Here is a 22,302-nt window from a genome sequence, read left to right as displayed (position 1 = left end):
ACAACCATTAATTCTTTCCCATCGAAGCTCCATTTTTCATTTGCTAACAGTCTGCCCCTCTTTCTCAAAACCATAATTTTTGTTTTGTCTGTGTTTACAATAAGTCCCCATGTTTTACAATATGAGTGCAAAAGATTTATATTGGTTTGTAATTCCTCTGGCGATTTCGCAAAAATTGCCATATCATCTGCAAAAAGTAAAAGCATTAACACAATATCGTCTATTAATAAACCAGAATTAGGTTCATTTTGTAAATAAAGTTCAAGGTCATTAACAAAGAATGAAAACAAAATCGGCGAGAGTACCTCACCATGCCTCAGGCCAACTGCATATTCAAAAAAATCGGAATAGGTGTTACATGATTTTACACAAGATTTTACTTTCTGATACATATCTCGTATGATTCTTAACAATTTACCTTGAATTCCGGATTTGTACATTTTTAACCAAACGGCATTCCGGTAGATTGAGTCAAAGCATTTAAACATATCGACAAAAATAACATAAAGACGTTTATTTTGGTAAAGCTATTTTTGAATGACCGACAAGAGTATAAAAACGGCATCAACTGTTGATCTTCCCTTCCGAAATCCGAACTGAGCGTCCGAAATACTATTATTTTCGTTACAAAAAGATTCAACGCGCTTGTTTATTACAGTTGTAAATAATTTAGCCAAACAGCTTACAAGTGTTACACCTCGGTAGTTACTAGCATTTTCCGTATCCCCCTTTTTATGTATAGGTACAATTACCCCCTCGGTCCACTTATCAGGAAAATACCCAGAGTTTAAAATAGCATTAAATATATCACACAAATGTGATCCTAAAATATCAACGCTTTCCATGAAATACTCATTCAGCAGATTATCATATCCACATGCTTTGCGCGATTTCAAAAACATAACGGCATTTACAATTTCGTCAGTGGTGATTGGTTTATCAAGTTCCGGAAACGGGACATCACAGTTATTAAAATCATTTGTGCGACAAAATTGCTCAGCCTCGTCATTTGAACATTGCGAAATATCATTACTTAGTGTAGAGAAATAGTTAAAGAAATCATCATTAGAAATGTTGTTACTCTTTCTACTCTTATTATTTTTAAAATGCTTCCAAAACTCTCGAGGTTTAGCGTGCTTTAATTTCTCTAACTCGCAAAGCTTATTATTTTCAGACAACCGTTTCTTTTTATTTATTAAAGATTTATAATTTGCTTTTTGTGCGCAAAGTAAATGCCTACTCTCTGTTGTTTTGTAGAAATTAAAATTTCGCAGCGCTTGTAAATATATATTTTTAGCTTGAACACATTCATTATCGAACCAGTCAGCATGCTTAACATGTGCTGCATCATTATAAGAAACATTCTTATGCGAGGAATGGTTTAAAAACAACGGATCGGCTACTTCACGCATACTTGTTGTAAAAGAGTTAAGCAGGGTATTTATAGACTCCCTGTTTTGTAGATTACTACTATGACTACATGTCAAGTTATTAAGTTCGGTTAGTCGACTAATAATAGCACTTCTGAATTTATCCCGTTTAGATACATCCCATTGTATTTTCACATAATTTTCACTTATCCCTTCCGGGTAATCAAAATTGGCATGTATCGAAAAACTAATTGGTGTATGGTCGCTATAAACGTTAAGATCTTCAACCGTAAAACTATTGATTCGTGAAAAATTGCTTTCTTTTGTGAGCAAGATAATTAGCGACGCGCCTTGTTGCGTTATAAATGTTAACTTGTCTGTGCCGGGCAATCTACCGTTAAGAATGCGTAAACTGGTTGATTGACAAAGGTCAATAAGTTTAACACCATGAGTGTTCACAATATTATCGGGTGAGGCCCGGTACAGTGGTTCATCTGGAATATAATCGTAATCATCAATGCAATCAGTCATTCTATCATGCATAATATAATCACATTTAGAGCCAACACGACTATTAAAATCTCCAACTATATAAACATATCCCAATGTGTCGTATAAATTAATATCTGATTCTAAAACGTCAAATATATCAACATTAAAAATATTGTACGCTGGAGAATCTTCACCCCATACTTAAACACCACATACATAAGCATCTTTGTCCATATGAAAAACATTTTTATTCAATTTAATCCATATAACAGTGTCCAGATAGTTACGAATAATTTCAACACCATTAGAAATAGAATCTTTTATATAGATAACAGTTCCACCACTCGCGCGCTTCGCGTTTCGATGCTGGAATTTTCTGAAGAAATTAACAGATTTATAGCCGGGTATATCAACGACACTAGGGTCGGAAGTCCACGTTTCGTATAGAAAAAATATGTCATGTTTAGCAACAATATTAATAAAATCAACGCTGTCTCGTTTCAAAGCAGTAAGTCCATGTACGTTCAATGATAGTACGCGCAGCTCATCCCCGACGCACTCCTAGTCCCGAACTGGCTTCCCGTCGACAAACAGTGTGTCGTACGCAATCCATGCCTTTTTACCTTGGCTGCGGGCTTCCTTCATTCGTGGCACCTACTTTCGGCGTTTGTCGGACACTTCCTTTGGGAACTGCTCGTTCACGTAGAACGGGGTACCCTTGAGATCGCTCCCCTGGTGCCGTTCAAGCTCTCTTTCCTTAAACAGAGTAAACTTTGCCACAATACTCCTGGGTCTACTTTCACCTTCACGCTTAGGCCCCATTTTGTGCACTCTCTCAAAGCTTATTTTGTCGACAATGTCCTTTGCGATCCTCATTTGTTCATGAATAAAGCCTCTCACCTTGGTTTCTGCCGATTTCTTGCCCTTCGTTTGTACTTTCCGCAATACCACTAAACACCAGATTGTTCCGCATGGAGTGTGACTGTAGATAAGTCACTTCTTCTTGCAGTCTGACATTGGTTTTGTCTAGCTCAACCATTTTAATATTCGCCATACCTAGGCAAAAGTCCGCGGACTCAGCTTTCTCTTCCACCTTTGAAATCCTTTCCTCTAATTTCCGGTTCCTATTCTCAAATGCAGTCCTCAGCTTTTTGAGCTCCGTATCAAAATTGTCAACCTTTTTCTCTAATCCCATTAGGGAATCAAGCGTCTGTTCAACATTAACTAGTCGGCCATCAATTCGTTTGAGAAACTCCAGTATTTCGATACTAGTATTAGACATTTCCGGTCGCCCTTGCGCCTCCATATTTTGATCTAAAGGTCTTACGTCAGTCTCACTACTCTCACTACTGTCTACAAAAACATCACTGTCTAGTAATTGAAATCTGTCAGCACCAAATAAAATAGACTTTGTTTCGCAGAGAAGTTCACTCACCGCGATATTGGTCTCCTCGGACGGGCCTCTTGTTTTCACATTCTTGTTTTTATTCAACTTTTCACTTTCACTGCCGTTACTGTCCCGATCTCACTTCTTTTTATTTCCCATAACACATATCACTTATAGCACTGATAGTCCTGTATAAACTTTTATTTTATAGAGAGTAAACTATCACAATTTGCGATTAAAATCCAATTTTTCTTTCCCACTTGAAAATTGCGACCGTTCGCGCCCAAATCACGTGACAGCGTAATATACAGTAACATCATGTACATGACCGTTCTTTAAGAACTATAAGTGACTATGGTAATGCTTCCAAGCAGTGTCAAACAAACCATAGAACCCTTGCTGTCATACGAAATCTTTTAGAATGTTAGCCGGTATGGATCCTTATCTTGGTGTGGTTATTCAAATTTGTTTGACGTAGCTCGCAAACATCAGCACATACACACGACATTCTTTTTACATTTCTGCATGATAAGAAAAACTGGAATTGACTTGCTAATCATGACATTCATCCTACTCCAAAATTTTGACACACGAATTGATGAAGGATAACTGTCTAAAACAGGATAAAATGACTTTAGATAAAATTTGACAATGTTGTGAATGATGCACTAGACATGCTTAGGTAAAAAAGCCTAAAACATGTATCACCTCTAATCAGATTAAAAGCAAACATATTAAAAAGTGATAAGAGGTTGTTATTTACGACACGAAATCATATGCTGTTAATTGACTAACTAAATTTTGCCCGGTCAGGTAATTGTTTTAGCTTCAACTATTTCATATTAAGCGAATGCTTATTAGTATTACTGTTATTATTATATTGGTTTTTTGTTTGTGACCGTATACCGTACACTAAAATGTACTCAAAATATGTGTCACTTAATTCAGCCAATAAATATTATTTAAATTAATAGGTTCTTTGATTTACGTTTAACATATTTCTTTGCAGAAAATACCCAGGGAATTATTGTTCCGGACGAAAACGCTCGTAAGACATTTAATATTCTTTGATGAACTATTACTATATATTTCTAATTCGTTCGCTTTGTCGAACATTACGTATTATAACAAGGTGCAGGCTGCTAAGATTATCGCGTTAATTTGATGTATTCATGGTGTAACACTGACACCTTATGTATTCTTTGTACAGTGTCTGATGACGCCCATGGGGTCTTACAAGTGGAAATAAAGTTGGGCTACTCATTACCCCATTACAACTCCTTAAATACGTCCAACACTTACGATATTTATGTAAAAGAACTCAACACATCGGTAAGTAATTACATACATTTCGAAGAGGTCAGGCATGACAATTGGAAGTAATGTATCCATATTCGCTTAAACTCAATATAAACAGCAAAAAGGTTTGTTTTGATCATTTCCAGAATTATTATGTTTGATATATGTTTAAATAATACTTGTGTTACTATTAAAACAAGTTTTTTGCATCGATGGCAATCTTTTGACTCGTTACTCGGTTACTAAATCGTCCGGGGAAGACATAAAGGACTATCGATAAACGTTGATCACACAGAATTGCTTTCAAGATGAGTAAACAAAAACTACCGAAATATTATTAATTCATAATAAGACGGAAATCGCTTCATTATGTTACCACGGTATTGAAATCGTTCTAACAAGACTGAATAGGCTACCGAAATTAGCCAGTTTGCTATAAATAACAATTCGACTTCAATTTTCTATCGATAAGAATTGTGTTGAATGTAAGAGCAGCGTCATGCGAAAATGGGTCTTATGTAATATGCGACCAGCGTAGCTACAGCCCAGCATGCACATCTTCACCCCTTTACGTCGATAATCCAAACTGAGTAGGATAATTCAAACTGAAGAAAAAAAGGCGACATAAATAATGACTTCAGTCATTTATTTCTAAGAACACGTTTATTTAAGGTCAGTTGTGACATAATAAACGTTTCTTTTTGATAAAATATTATTTTCCGGATATAATGCGCTAATAAACCCATAACAATTAAAAACAATTACGTCGAAATAAAATGATTATGTTTGAAAATCTGGACAAAGTAAATGAAATTGTCGAATGTTTAAGGCCGAAGACATTTATGATCGAATGTTTTTTTTATGTTTTAATGCTTGGACTTATGTATTAACCTTTCATATATGTATGTTAAACATTTATTTGGTGGAAATGCTCGAAAACGCAATATACTCGTATTTGTTTGGGACAAGAATATACAAATTGGATAATGACCTAACTAGTGTATGGATAATTCAAAACTAACATTAGGAATACGATGGATAATGACCAAACTGCAAGGTGTTTTTATGTAAAGATCTATGTAAAATGAACACTCTTGTAAAATGTTTCGAGATTTATTTCATTGCTGACAACAAAAGCATTTTAGCACATTGTTTAACAATCATCATAAATAAAATCGTCATGCCGATCGATCTCCATTTCCGCCAAAAGAGTACTGAAAAATGTATGTTCCATAAAACTGTATACAAATGTTGAAAATAAAGAAGCATTTTCATACGAATACCTCTATCAGTCTGGTCCTACCACGTAGCAAAATAAAGCCAATTATATGTGCCCAAGCCCCGGCTCTAAATCTATTTGCCACCATTTTAAGGAGCGAATCGGCGGTATTTCCCTATATAATGAAATATCAAATATTCAAAATTACAACAAGTCCACATTTTATTAACATAAAATCGGAAGGAATAATACGTAATTGATGAAATCGGAAAGATTGATAGTTAAAAGTCATCAAATATTATTCCCACCAAGGTTTCAATAGGGTTCAAAGTCGTTCCATATAGATTTACAAAGCTTTCTATGCTAAAATTCCGTTAAAAGTCGTGTATCGTCAGTGAGCATGCGCATAGCGGGGTACTGTACAATTCACTCGTAAATATTTTACTACAACTTCAATTTTCCCGCGCCGGCGAAAAGAGTCAAGGGGAAAGCTTTTTGGTATTATAAAAATACATAATTTACAGAAATATTGTAATATCTATGTCTTTGTATTAAGAAATCATTTAATATGTTCTTTTCAATGTGTACATATCTTTCGGAAAGTAAAATGCTATGCTAGCCGTCGATATGCCCCTTAAATATTTGTGTACCATTCGATGCAATCGTTCTGATATAATGTATAATAAATCAGATCAGTAATGCCTAAAATAATATTCGAAACCTCTAATATGGTGACAAACACATGAATCAGCGGGGCAAGTGCCACTTTAACCTGCAGCTTCGACTCGAATCCCTTTAAATCAAGTGATTAAATAATAAGTAGGGACATTTTTAAATTCCTATTCTTTTCATGCTATCCAAAATGACATGGAACACGTGTTATGGCATCTCTGTGTACGTGGAATGCATATTTCGCATGCTTATTTTGCTTCTAATCTAAATTGTATATATGCAAGTTCCGTTGAAATTGATTTCATTAATAACAAATAAATGGATGTTGATGTTGGTTGAACGTTTTTTTTATATTCCATTATACACATCGTGAGAGTTTTGGGTTATAAATAGTTGTTTTCAAAGAATAATATCGAACCTGTCTTTGAAAAACATGTTCAATGCATCGCAGTTTGTGCATTATCCATTTTGAGTTTGGTTATTATCCACAGAAATTTTCATATCAGTTTGGATTTATCCATAAACTTTTATACCCGTCCTGCAAACACATGATTTTAACACAGAAACACACTAGGTGTTCAAAGTAAAATTTTAAAGGTCATTAATGATATAATTTGGCACATCTCTGTTACAGTTTCGTTCGCTCTTTTGTCAATTAACGTGTAAATATTTCAACACATAAGTCGCATTTTATGAAAATTAGCGTTTTCCGAAGACAAATTTATCGTTTTTTACTAGAAAACTATTATATCATTGCAAAACTCAAAACGCATGTGTGTGTCAAACATTCATTATCACATGCGTAGAACAATTACGTCCTTATAGTAACTAAATTAGCAGAAATGATAAAATAATCACCTACCTTTCAGTTTCAGTTTCGGCCGAACAAAATTTCAGTTTCAAAAACTTCAGTTTTAATTATCCAACTCAGTTTGGATTATCGACGTACAGGTGGTGATCTTGCAGTCTGATTAGGAGATACATAACGAGAACACGAAACAGTGCGTGATTTATATCGGACAGCACAGCACCTGACAAGACTGCGCAATTGCTGCTGACTGGTCTTGAGATACGCTAGCCGAAGCGCCATAAGACTTATTTTTGCATGACGCGACTCTAAAGGGTGATTTGAATGTGTGAATGAAAAAAAACTGCGTGTTAATCGAATATTTAAATACCATATATTTCGAGTGCGAAAAAAATAAACTCATAATAAGCCATGCGAGGACACATATGATGTGATCCCCCGTAGTATAATTTGTATGTGCGAACATTAACGTGTGGTTTACACTTAATAAGACACATTCCATGCGGGGAATATGCGACTAACAAGTGATAAAAAACAACAACGTAACCCTTTTTTTTATTTAATCATTTTAAAAACGTAATTTTTCAAACTTTATTTCAAAGGCAGTAAATTAAATGTTAGTCCAAATAATTAGACGACGTGACCTATCGATTATATCGACCTAATTTATCGGAATAATGATATAGTTTCCAATCGCCAAAATCGCCTATGGCGATTTAATCTTTAAGCTGGCGATCTAAGTTTAAAATGTTGACGAAAAGGGCGATTGTAAAAAAATCAAGGTTTCTCTATCAATGTATCAGTATTCACTACTTTAAAAGAGCACTCGGCACTTACTTCTACGCGACAAAAACAATACATTGATAAATAGATAGCGTGACGACGTGCGTATAGGATATTCAAGCCTATTTACACTCTCTTGTGTGCTGACAGAGACGCGTCACAAGAAATTCTCAGGTTACTTTCTAGTCGCCAAACTGCGATGTTCACCGTCCAATCTGTTACGAGAATGCTTATGAGGGCGGAGTTAACTGGTGACTATTATTTTTGATTATAGATTAACAAGTAATTACAGTTATACCATTTATGTGATATAAAACGCTAATAAATACAGTACATAAAAGGCAATGCCGGGCATCATCATCACACCTTTTAACTGCAAACAAGCAAATTCGTTGAATTGATATCACCCGCCACATCTCCTCATAAACATATTTACACCCATGAAGTTTCGTGTTGATATCTTATATAGTTTCTGAGATATACACCTAAAACGTTTTGTGACAGACGGAAGGACGGACGGATGGACAACGCCATAATATCCCTCCGCCTTTGGTGGGGTATAACAATAGTTTCTTATGAAAAGTTATAAGCAAATGGTTAGCAATTGAATCCGAATGGCGAGTAAGTTGTGCAAACAATTACCTTTAAAAAATATACGCGGTTGCAATTTTATTCCAGTACATGTATATATCATCATGTCCATTTATAAAACTGATTAACACCGTTTTTATATAGCCACGTCATTATATTTGCTTCTTTAAGTCCCTTCGTACGCATCTACAGGGCACACCATTCACTTTACATGTACACCATGAAAAACTCGTGTTTTAATAAGAGCGCAAAATTGTTGCTGTCGTATGTCAAGTTCCACGCATGAAAAGATTGTGTTTTGCACCTGATTTATGTGCTGTAGCTTAAAATAGACTCGCAACTCAATACATGTAGTATTCTATGATGAAAAATTTAAATCGGAATTAATAGACTCGATGAGAAAGTATTGACCCATTGTAACTATAGAAAAAATCGTCAATTTACGAAACATACATTGCAGTAGATGGCACGTTCGTAAAACATATTGGTGACGTGGATTGAGGTGGGGTAAAGGAGTTACTGTCAATACATGAAAATGAAAGTAAAATGAAATGGAAATATATTATAATCTTATTATAAATGAAGCATTTAATTTCAGGCGAAACATATTAAATATTTTTAATTAGGTTTGCTTTAGAATTTAATACAATGCTCGTTGATACCAATACATTATTATTATAATAATGTTGTGGTTTAGTCTTTGTAAGACTCACAAAGTGTGCATGTATAGATCAAATTAGCTTATGGCGTGGGTCGTGATCATAAAGCTAAAACTTTGCTACTACTTTTTTGCTTTGAACCAACATACGTCGAATATCTTTTTGAATATTACTTTCTTGTTTAAACTAATCTTCATCTTTGTTAAACTGTTTGTGTGAATCCTGTATAAAATTATGAGATTTTGTAAATCAATGGCATTTGCCTCTTTGATGTTTTTGCAAATTCTCACAAATGTAGATGATTAAAAGTAAATTACATGTGTGTTTGCATTTTTCCGTGGCCGTTCAATTTGCCTATGTTAAAAAGTAGAACTTGATGTCCTGTGACTGTAATACATTCAAAGAGCGAACAACTGCAAACCCTTCAGCGCTTTGATTCAAATATGTGCAAAAACTCCTAAAATATGTTCTGCAATATGTAAGCAAAGATTTAATCAATTCACGGTGGTCACGCGTAATTGACATTGAATCCTTAAAATAACGCTTGGTAGTCTTTGAATAGTGTCTTTATGTTAAAACGGTATTAGTTGATGCTCTTATATATTTATTAATAATAAATATTTGATTAACGTTCATTCTTTTATATTTTATAACCATTATTTTAGCAGAATGCACATTCATTTTATTCCAATACAATTACGATATATAAATTCAGATTCTCGCTAAAAAATGAAAGGAAAACGGACTATACTTTGATTTAAAAAAATCATGTCCTATAGGAAACACACGTATACTTATCTTAAAAATTAAACAAACTATATGCAATTCATTTGTTTTATATTTATTCTATTGTTGTCGTTTTTGAAATAATTTATATAATTTTATTCCTAAGAACGTTTATGGTCAAAATTACGCTTTTGACATTTAAAATCTCTGTTGACATTACTGTGCTGTCATAATTTAGTTGACCAAGTTCTACAAAGACGAAATAGGGCATTGGCTTTCGAAAGTAGTCATACGAGATATAAGGTATGAATTAAGTTTGTTTAAAAGTTATCTTCCTAATATCAATAGATTTTTTTTTTTTTGGGGGGGGGGGGGTATTTAAATTTGTAAACAGATAAATAAGTTAAATGTAATATAGTGAATGTAATTTTAATATCAATCACAATAATCCAGTTCTTTATAATAGTATGATAGTATGAATGCCATTTAAACACCAATCACTTTGTTGTTTTTTCACAGAACAGGAAGTCTGTACGTGGACCACTTTGTTGTATATCAAAAGCGCGAACACATTTTGAGCGATGTGATATATGCGGTGTTGAAATTGGCCGAGAGCGGTCTTGTAATTTATGGTAAAACATACAACGTCACCAATGCTTTCATTGGTAAAGATAAAGGTAAATTATTAGTATCTGAAACAATAAAGCATTTATTTAGATTCTTAGTTGTTAAACCCATTGGTTATTTAATTGCCAACATCATGAAACAAATGCGTATATGAACGTTAAAGAGACATTTTCACGTTTAGGTAAAATTAAGAAAAATGTTTCAGATTTGCAAATGTTTGTTGTAGTTATGATATTTTAGAGGAAATAGTAATACTGAACATTTACCATCCTCTAAAATATTCATTATATGCACCTGTTGACGATTTAAAAATCTAAAAATAACAAAGCGTTATAAACGCGAAACGATTGAATGATTTGGAGAGTTCTGTTGTTATCGTTATATTTTGTGATATTACGAGGATTGCTTATATAAAGTATAGAATACACCCATAACTACATGAGCACGGAATACCGAGCGGTTCAATTGTTAGACTTTAACTTAAAGGGTCAGTGGTTCGAGCCCAGTTGAGGATTACTTTTTTTTATTCTTGCTTTTTACTTGAGCTATTAAGTTCTACTGTGTCAATTTTATCCATTTCAAGTATTAAATGACAAAAGTTCAACGAATGCTTAATTCTGCGAAAAGGTCTCTTTAAAAGTTTAACATCAATAGTAAATTAACTATGACCATGGGGTGTTTTATGTGGATGCATATATGCAATAAAGTTAATTGCACCGCTATATCATTAAGAGAGGTTCACCTTCCTTTAACGTTTAAGACAAGTAACAGCTATTGATCAATTGTTATACACAGAGTCACATTCCATTTTAATTAGATACTATGACACGAGTACCGGTATGTGAAATTGTAACGAACTGATCATAATAATCTTGCTTAAATCTTGTTTGGCAAGTTCCCTTACACGACAATACGGAAGAGAAGAAGTCTGCAAAATGCCGTGTATACACTAGTATCCATCCATGTAACGATGACGAACAATGTGAGGTTGACGATTCGGTCGTTCGTTGTGTGTAAGTACACATTCAAACAGTTATTTTTTATTTTGTAAAGCTAAACCATATTTAACACCATGACATTAATCCTTTGGAATTATTTTTTACAACGATTGTATGTTTTTCTTAACAATAACCAAAATATTAATTCTATATGAACTATTCTACAAATGTTGCTTAGGCATTTTAATGCGGCGCAAAGTGTTTTGATGTGAGCTAACAATTTCTATAACCTTGTCAAAATAAACACTTGCTTGAGTCAAGAAGGTCTTTTCATCTATATTTTCACTCAGTACTCACGCAATTCATTTTTTTTTATTTCAGAAAAAAGAAAACTACACAGGGTATTTTTTTTCGATTTAATGTTAAATATTCGAATGTTGGTTAAAATTATCTATTATATCACAAACAGTTATTTTTTTCTCTAAATCATAGATGCATCTATCAATAAATGTTTCTCCAATTAAAGGTCCGATAAGGTTGGTTTGCAAAAAGGGGCTTCATTATTGTATTCAATGTTATCTCTAATTTATATTTGCTCACAGAACTGTTCATAATTGTTTCGGCTGCGGTTGGCGGTGCTTTGTTCCTGATAATCGTCGTGCTGGTTGTCGTTTTATGCAAAAAGAAAGCCAAGAAGCCAATGGAGATGGACCATCTTGAATCAAAGGCGCATGACAACACGTACCAAGACATCTCCGCACGGGAAATGTCCGTGTTAAAGGATGATGTGCACAAGACCCCTCGAGCCAACCTGTCTGGGTCCAAGCTTGCCTTTGAAGAGAGTCAGGCCAAGCTCTAGGTATGAGAGGTAATAATACGTTTGCATTTAACGAGATGCATTTACACACAGAAGAAAATATTACTTGTGGTAAACAAAGTATTTGTGTACACAAGTGGAATTTCGTAAAAAGCCAGATTATTTATATAAGGCTTTGACAGTGTGCATTTAAAACAGAAGTTTTTTGCCGGTCTTGTAAAAAAACCCATGTACATTCAATGCAAATGTCCTTAAACTGTACACTTGCCATGTTTTATAATGAAATTAAAGAATCCGTTTAGCTCACGTTTGACATTTGCATAAATTAAGAGTCATCCTCGAACTCGCATATTCCTCTCTTTATTTTTAATATGTAATCATGTCTATGTTCATTTCGAGTTATTTTATGTTTTCGCGAACAGAAAAACGGACAGATTGGTTAACAAAAAAAAGGGACTGACAGAAGAACTAAAGGCTCATATAAAGCCAAATGTTTTCACAAACTTTCATGATAATACAGGCAATGTTTTAGTTACTCTACATTAAATCCTAAAAAATCGCAGGATCCAGTTTACGAGATGTATTTTACTAGCAATTTCGTTTTTTTATGCGGACAAACAGACAGACAGGTAAACAGTAAATGAAACTGACTGAAAGACATATTTAAAACATACAACTCAATGTGTAGCAAAGTTTCATGATAATATCTTGCGTACTTTTTTTGCTTTTAATGCCATTTATAAGTATACGAAGTTTGTACAGTTCTTTGGTAAAAAAGCAGAACACATTGTGCAGACGGACTGACGAAAAGACGGTGAGGTAAGCCTATATTTCTCTCCGGTTTGATTGGGGAGGGCAGGTCATGTAACTATCATAAAGAAAGTTACATGAATTTAACTAAAACTTTTAAGCAATTCATCTTGAAAAGTTACACAACTCTCAGTAGCCTAATAATAAGATGTTTATGGGTATATGGATCATTTACCTACATTATTCATCATTATTTGAAGACGTAATAATACTTCTGCGTGGAAAAATATATGGTTTTCGAGTGCATTATAATTAAGACGAGTTGTACTTACAGTACGTCTAGCGCGATTTCTGCCTAAAACACAGTACCACCGTGGACAATTTTTCGTCAGCGTGGAAAACAACAAATCTTTAATTAAAAACGAGTGAAATTTCGTGCAGAAACAATTGAAACAAAACATGAAGCATGACACGCAATCTATACTCACACTCGATGTAAGACATGTCAAATGATTCTGTAAAGAGGGAAAACACATGAGAAAAGGATTGAATATTCGGCGATATAAATATCAAGTACATGTTATACATATACATACAAAGTTTAAAAAAACATTATACGGTCTGCAATATCTGAATGTACATGTACATGTGAATGAACATGTACTTTTCGATATTGCAGACCGTACATTTGTATAATGTTGTTGTTGTTGCTTTACCTGTATTTCACCGAAAACCACCGAGACCGCGGTGGTCCACCGTGTGATCGATTTCCCGATAACGCCCTCGCGCTGGTTCTTATCAACAGTTTTTTCGAGACTAGACACCGCAATTCGCCACGGCGACATCACCGTGTTCCACGGTGTACCGTGTTCCACGGTGTATCGGGGTGAGATAGTAATCTTCCACGCTGGGCTGAATCACGGTGATGCGTGGAAGAAGGCAGAAATCGCGCTATACGTACTGTAATCTTTTTTTTAAATTTCGCAATTAATTGCTTCTAATGTTATGGTGCATTGTTGGTCTATGATAATACAGAAATATTGTTTTAAATTGACAGAAATCGCCGTAAGACAGATGCCGATCGAAACCGGTATGATGGTCTGTCATAACAAGGTGAAAGTTACTACAATATTGGCATGCAGCTGTAACACGTGGAAGTTATGTGTGTGTGTGTGCTTTAAATGCCCAAACAGTAATGAAGTTTAACATAAGTTGTATTCAAGAAATATTGATGTTTCTGCTTTAGAAGTGTATGCCTATTTTTGTTGAATGGAGGAGCGCATATGCTTAATTTCTATGTGTGAACGTGCATGTAATCAGATTTTGATTTTTTTTTATATTTACGTATATGTTTAAAATAATCATTATATATAAACATGCTTTTAACGTAAAAAATGAAGGTATCAATTATAATTCGTAAATAAATTTCATCATCATTGAATTTAAATAATGATTATGTAGGCATATAAGTTATGTGTTGGGATAATACATACATTTTCAACAAAATTTATTTTTGTAATTAAAACTTATGTGGACGTACTCTTTTTTTGCGGCGTTTCTAAGCGGACATAATATTTTTAAACGTTATATCCATCATAAATTATTTTAAACGACGCCTATTTTTCACAATCGTCTTATCTCATTTTGAGCTCGGCTGTTTTCGGAGAAAACCCGAGGTATTGTCATAGCCAGCTCGTCGTCCGGCGTCTGCCGTCCGCCGTCTTTAGTCCGCCGTCCGCGTAGTGCTAAAACCTGGACATTTGGCTCTAAAATCAAAGTGCTTCCACCTACAACTTTGAAGCTTCATATGTTGATGCACATTGATGAGTTCTACACGCCACACACAATTTTGGTCACTAGGTCAAAGGTCAAGGTCACTGTGACCTTTAAAAAATTAGACAGGCTTTCATTTATTCAAAACTGCACCCGCAGCCGAGCGTTGGCACCAGTTATGCGGTGCTCTTGTATTAATAATTTAATATGTTTCAAAAATAAATGTTTTCCTTCCTGCTTTTGTTTATTTATATTTTTTTGAGAATCCTTAATTAATAAAAATTAACATGGCTTATTATTTTTGCAGTAACAATGAAATAGAGGTAATGGCACGACTTCAACTTTCATTCCAAATGTTATTTAGCAAGTTCAGGTATTGTGTTAGTAATCGAGCCTTTACCAAATTTACAAAGTCATTTCCTGGACGACTTTATTAAATAATGGTATGAAATGACAACATATGCTTTTCAAATGATAAAACTGGACAGTTATGACATAGCGCGACGTTACTTGACGTTGAAACCTCATTTTATCAAAATAAAGTAACTCGATTTATTACTCAATAAAAATGAACCAGATAAATACACTGAAAAGTTGTTTTACACACGTTTTTACCATTCACTGCATGCAAAAACTTCAGTTAAGGTTTGAAATACGTCAATTAACGATTAATACATTTATTTACATCAAAATCTCATGTTAATATAACATTAATTGCTGAAGCGTGTGACAAGCCATTTCCTCTTATATAATTAGCGATTAGAATAAATTATAACTGAATATATGACAAAAGTATAACATGTGTGTGCTTTAATACACGAATAAGTTTATTACAAACAAAATGTTTAATTTGTTATTGCCATCGTCGTTTTATCGCCTGGTTGGTTGACGTCAAACGATCAATTTCATTTGTCGTGGCTAAATGTGGAGGACGTCTTCAGTAACTTCTAAATGTCTGCCTCGGATCGCAAACGTAACGTTTAAACAAAGTTTTCGATTAATTTAAAGAAGAATAGTTATGAAAATTATAAATTTTCATGACATGATAAATTAATCTATTTATCGTCTATATTTCGCCTACGACAAAGTGGTTATGTCAGAATCCGCACAGGGCTTACAATTGACCTTGCAAAATGTGGAGTGTAACGGTCAGCGTCGACGAAAATTGTTATCTAGCAGGACATCTTCAATCTACGCAGAAAGCGTGAACAATATGTTTATAGTGTTCTTTTCTTTTCAATTTAACATTCATTTATTTATTTAATATTTTAATATTAATTAATCATAATTAATCGCAATATAGTAAACGATTTGTTATTTCAAAATGGCGAACTTATATTAATGACAATTCATCATAATCTCTTTACAAGAAATTGAATTTTCGAAAGATCCATTTACAAAGACACAATTTTAAATTCGAAATGTAGAAACAGAATAGAAAACAAGAGATTGTCATCATGTTCTATTTATAGAAACTGGAAGGCACCAAAACATTCCAAGAAATGAGAGAATATTTTAATTGTTTACACTTAATGGAATTGAAGATGAGTGCAAATAAACTATCTGCCCTATTCTGTTCTGTTTATCGCAAATGTAATCTTTGATTCTTTTTTAGAATAATTTAGGAGTACTTCTGACATTCAGACTTGTATATTTTTTACGATCCATTGTCATCGTCGTTGAAATTATATCCATTATATCCATTGCTGTGGGCACTATGAATCTTTGGATAAACGTATTTGTACATGTTCTACGTTGTATGGCTATTTATATTATTCGGGTTCTCCAAGTTCAAGCGCTGTTCGATCTTAGCCGACAGTTTCATAATGTCAACCTACGGCGACGGCGATGTTAAAGCAATGAGGACATGCGTATAAATACATAATAGTTAATAGTTCCTCACATTACATCTGATACACACTTGTCTAGTTGTTCGGTTGTTGAGAATCATTTTGCAAAGGGTTTTTATCGTCGTCGCCAGTTGGCGTGTACAATTAAGCCTGGTATTTTCGAATGACCACGTAATTGCTGTGTCTCTTGATATGTAATTCGTTTACATATACAAATTATGTTTACGAAGAGACATACCGTATTTATGAGAAATTCTACCACTGGTGAAGATCCATATATTAATTGTCAGAATTTCCAATATTGTTCTTCTTGCACGTGCAAGTGGGAAAAAAAAACGATTACGGATCTTGATGGTAGAAATTTTAATAGCGAACATTGGTTAATTTTCTTTTCTTTCCTTCATCAATAAAAGCGTCGTGATTTTCAATATTATCTGCTGGATTATTATTCATACTTCCGTTGTGTGACGGGTTCACAGATATATCCAATAACCTTTCCTCGGCTTGGCCCATAAAGGAGCGATGCTTATGCGGATCAATGTGGTAGATAGATCCAGAATAAAAAAATATTTTGTATATAACAAACCACGGGCATTGTATTGTTTGAGACAATTTCTTTATAAAACTCTTTTACTTAAGTAAATATATATTCAACTGACTTAAATATTCCCTTCAACCGTTGATACCGTGTATGTACAGTCGTTTTCGTTTTTCACTGTCAACGCACAATCCCAGCACTGCCAATAGCCAATGTCGATGTATCCTTTACATACGTTGATGACGTTGGCTTCTCGTCCGACCCTAACGGCAACGCCACGAGTAGCATTTCGCCTGACTGTTATTATATGTGCCGTTAGCTATTCTATGTTAGACCTATTTGATATTTTCTATTTTAGTATGGTTTTATTAAGTCATGTATACAACTAAAAATAACGATACATAAATAGCGTCGTAACTTATAGTGTGAATGCTTGTAGAAACAAGCAAATCCTTTGCATTGATATCCCCCGCCAAATAAAGTTGGTTTATGGATCGGTGCAAATCTCTTGACATATGGTATAATCCTTAAAGTATTTAAGGGCAAGGTAATTGGTTTTATGAATTGCAATTCTCATCATTGATATCTATACGCTCATGTAGATTCATGTTGATGTATTGTATCTGACATATAGCACTGAAAAAAACAATCGAAAAAAGGGCAATTACTCTTATTTAAGAAAGTGTAGGGTAATGTTCATGTTCATGGCACTTTTCCTAATTGATATATATATACACCGAAGAAGATTCATTTTGATTTTTTATATAGTTTCTGAGATATAGCCACGATACGTTTGGCTGTCGGACTGTCGGACGGACGGACGGACCACGCCAATGCTATATCCCTTCGCCTTTGGCAGGGGTTAACACATATAAAAATACGCCACGTTGATACATATTTGTGAATGGAGGACATTTCTAGTTTAGAAATAAAGCTTTGAAAAAGTTAACATCTGTGTTAAAAGAGGGACTAAAGTGATTTGATACAAAACATTTTTTTGCGAATGTTTGTTTTTATCGCATCATAGATTGTATGTTGTTTATTTACACATTACGGTCCTTCGATGTTATGATCTAAGATATGGTCAAATTATGGTGTATGTCTTCGTGTGATTAAAACAACCAACAGCACGATGATTGGTGACACACACATTGCATGGATATTATTTATAGGTGGCAATACACTTCCGAATAATACAATATTTACAAAGAATATGAAATTCGGTTCATAGTTAGGTCGTTAAATCCCTTAATCGTTAGCTTATTGCTTTATTCCTCAATATTTCAATTCAAAGGAACAACTTAAATCTTTAAACATCAAAACGTATAGTGTTCTGCATTAATGAAACTGTATCAACATGACACCTGTTCAAATTTACCATTCAAAATCGCGATTTCATCTTTCATCTTTCTGATCCGCTTAAAAGGCTAGTTAGTGTTGCTTCTCTTTGCAATATTTTTCGATATGTCAGATATTTCAGTCAAACATTCGTTATCCAGTCACCCTCTCTAACGAGTTTAGCCTTTTTGAACGATACGGGTACGTAAATCGGTTAAGTTTGCAAGGGGGGAACGAAAACACAATGATCTGCTACAAAGAATACAATTAATTGGTTAAAATACGTGATAAATATTAAGTTGACAAGAGAAATATGCAGTAAATCTGAAAACGAGCGTGTGTACATCATAGTTGCTAAATGGAATATACGAACTACAAGAACTTGTGCTCTTTGCCTACGTGTAACAACGAGAAATGCGAATAAAGTAACATTACTATAGAAAAGTACATTGTTAAAACTGACCATCATGTTGTTTTTGGTCTCTCAATTAATTAATGTTCTCCTAATAACTCGCTTTCTGTATTTTGTCACATTGTCATATAAAGTGTATGTATTTGAAATGTTTGAATATTGCTCATGAAAGTGATAAAACTTCATCAATGCTAAACATTGATTTTTATGTTAAATAAGCATAACGAAATGTTTATATTTATCATGTTTCTTTTGCTTTGTCCTGTTTACCTTTTTAACCTGCGAATAGCGTGACGTAATTGTTGCTGAAATGACGTTGCAACGTCAAGTAACGTCGAGCAATTAAAAAAAAAATTCTGGTCTTATTATGACGTTGAAATTAATGTTAATTGCCTATATTTGTGAAAAAGCATGTAATAAAAAAGATATCAAATTTGTAATCATTTAATGCCATTATTATTTAAACTCGCCCCGAACGCGTTTAATAAAAATGGCATGAAATGACATTTATTCCGATCCTATATGACTTGGTTTGACTTGCTTATATATGTGTGCATAGTACGATTTGTATTATCTCATACACAATAACATCATGAATTCTCAACCACCTTGTAATGTTAGTTTTTGAAACGTAATAAACTTTTTAAAAAGTTTTTGAATTTTAATAACACCGAGCAAATAACAGCACATACTTATTATTCGATGCCGTTACTTTGGCGGAGCCATTGTCTCAGATGTATACACAAATGTTGCAAAGCGGGCATATTCCCAATAAAATGAAGGAAGGTGAAATAATCACCTTACAAAAGGGAGGTAACAAAAGAAAAGATGAACCAAATAATCACAGGGCAATAATAATAACATCAAGTTTATTAAAGCTCGATGAAATGATGCTTTTAGACCGCTGTAAGAATAATATACTAAATCAATTAAACAGACTGCAAGGGGGATTCCAAGACTGGCTGGGAAGCATAATGACGAGTTTCGCGCTCCGTGAATGCTTACACTACGCTCGAGAAAACTCATCTTCAGACTTTTTATGCTACCGCGATGCTCGACAAGCTTTTGACCGAGTTTGGCACGAGGGCCTATTCCACAAATTGCTAGCATTAAATAATGACCCATTAGCGCCATCGGTCGAAAACAACACGCTAGCAGCTTTCAGAGATATGCACCGTAACACAAAAAGTCGGGTACGCTACCAGGGATTGCACTCATGTGAACTTCCGGTACTACAGGGTACTCGACGGGGCGGTATGAGCTCGCCGCTCTTGTACCTTGTGTAAATTGACGGACTTATAAAGGTTCTTATGAATAGTAAAACGGTGTGTGCCTGTACGATCTAAATTTTTGTGCCCCGACAGTCGCCGACGATATGGTGCTTGTTTCTTTTTCAAAGAATGGACTTGACAATATCAATGGCTTTAGATAACATTTTGGGGTATATTGGGTAATTTCCCCTGTTTTTGACAACAATAGGGTATTTGTAAATTCAATAGAGTTTTAGCAAAAATTGTCACCCCCTATACTTTTGAGCTTAATTGGGGTTTTCAAACCCGTTTTTTTTACCTCAATTTAGGGAATGACATATATAATATAATAAAAATCTACTAATGTTACTATATTATTTATACAAATGGAATTCAAAAAGGTACCTGTGCATAACAACAAACAATTACTGAAAATGAAAGTAGAAATCAGACGGGTCTACGAATAATTACAATAATACCCCAAAGATTGATAACCGCTGGAAAGACTGCCTTCTTTTCTTCATAGGGCGGCATATAAACTATCCGGTACATTTTTGTACGGAAAATAACCAGTCTAAAAAATACGCCCGGTGTTTGTAAGAATTGCGTTTCGTGACGCAAGGTTTGTTTACCGGAATTACGTTATTAAATTTGTATTTGCGTTTTTGTACGCTTTCTTTTAAATTTAATTACGTTTTTGGTTACTTTAATTGCGTAATAACGCAAATACGCTTTTTATCTATAGCGCCGACTGTTTTTATATGCGAAATATTTGTTACCAATATTCGAAGAAATGGAGATTCTTGTACAACCCTAGTAAATGCGCTGTTGTTGTTTTTAATGAGCAGTGACATAAGCACCAACATTCATTCAAACTGCATCCTGACCCGATTCCTATCGCAGAAAAATACACGCATCATAGGACTGTCTGCGACAGTGCGCTGGCAACAAAGCGAAAATGTAAGTGCAAAAACATTGATGACGATATATACGACAGCCGTCCTTCCGAAGGAAATGTACGGTTGTGAACTATGGAATAACTGTGCAGCAAGTGTTGTAGCTCGGTTAGAAACGGCATATATATTTTGTATAAAACACATGCAGGGTTTGCACAAAAGTATTTCTACGGACTACTGTATGTGTATATGAAATGCCAGCCCGATTGAAACATACATGGATTGATCGCAGTTACAATTCCTAGGCAAGTTATGCAGATTATCGCCAAAGTACTTGATGAAAGATGTATTTCACAACAGGTTGCTCAGATATATGAATCTGGAAAATCAAAGTGTAGGTTTAATGTCAGACGTGTACAGGCTCCTTGGAAAGTACGGTCTCCTTCAATTTCTGATTGAATACATCGAAACTTGACTGTTCCCAACAAAGTTTACATGGACAGCGATAATTGATAAATCACTGAATCTGCGGGCGAAATGTGGCTCAGCGACTTTTGTACTTTGACCAGTACAACCTTCTAGGAAATGTTATTAAACCAGGCAATTGCTCGCCACTGTGGGATATAGCCAGAGGGAAATCCAAATCTTCAGAATGCCTGTCAAACAATTCTAAATAGTATCGGGTTAGTGAAGTCACGCCCATTCTCTCAAAAGTGTAGCCTGTGTAACCTTATCGTTGACAACATAACTGTACACTTGATGTGTTTCTGTACCACCAATGATGCACAGCGAAAGCGGCTGTGGGAACGGGTCTTTAACCGCATCGGAATATTCTGATTTACGACATAAATGTCAATGAACGCATTTGGGCAAGCAGTATCGTTGCTGAAACTCAGCTCAGAAAATGATGATGGGCGCTTCTCAAACTTTCCTATTACGATGGCTGCTTTTCAGCTTTTAAAAGTTCAAGTGTGTTAAATAACATATTTTCACGTATCCTTACGTTCCGATTTCTTTGTAAAGAAATGATTTTTGATAGATGCGTATTTATCTCAAGACAATATTAACACGCTCGCCATTATGCTACTCTCATGGTCAGTTGAGAGT

General features: G+C 34.5%; 1 protein-coding gene across 1 annotated transcript in view; it reads left to right on the top strand.

The window, feature by feature from the left end:
* Positions 1-15,146, top strand: part of LOC127870050 (uncharacterized) — a 55,992-nt gene extending 40,846 nt beyond the window's left edge. The window contains exons 62-69 of the mRNA XM_052412710.1: positions 4,259-4,297; positions 4,460-4,581; positions 10,245-10,309; positions 10,526-10,683; positions 11,529-11,646; positions 11,953-11,972; positions 12,174-12,430; positions 14,196-15,146. Coding sequence (XP_052268670.1) covers positions 4,259-4,297; positions 4,460-4,581; positions 10,245-10,309; positions 10,526-10,683; positions 11,529-11,646; positions 11,953-11,972; positions 12,174-12,430 — 779 coding nt within the window. The 3' untranslated portion in view covers positions 14,196-15,146. The remainder of the gene's footprint in view (positions 1-4,258; positions 4,298-4,459; positions 4,582-10,244; positions 10,310-10,525; positions 10,684-11,528; positions 11,647-11,952; positions 11,973-12,173; positions 12,431-14,195) is intronic.
* Positions 15,147-22,302: the final 7,156 nt, after the last annotated feature.

The sequence above is a fragment of the Dreissena polymorpha genome, chromosome 2 (assembly GCF_020536995.1).
Source record: "Dreissena polymorpha isolate Duluth1 chromosome 2, UMN_Dpol_1.0, whole genome shotgun sequence".
NCBI classification, from domain to species: domain Eukaryota; kingdom Metazoa; phylum Mollusca; class Bivalvia; order Myida; family Dreissenidae; genus Dreissena; species Dreissena polymorpha.
This window is presented reverse-complemented; position numbering and strand designations above follow the sequence as displayed.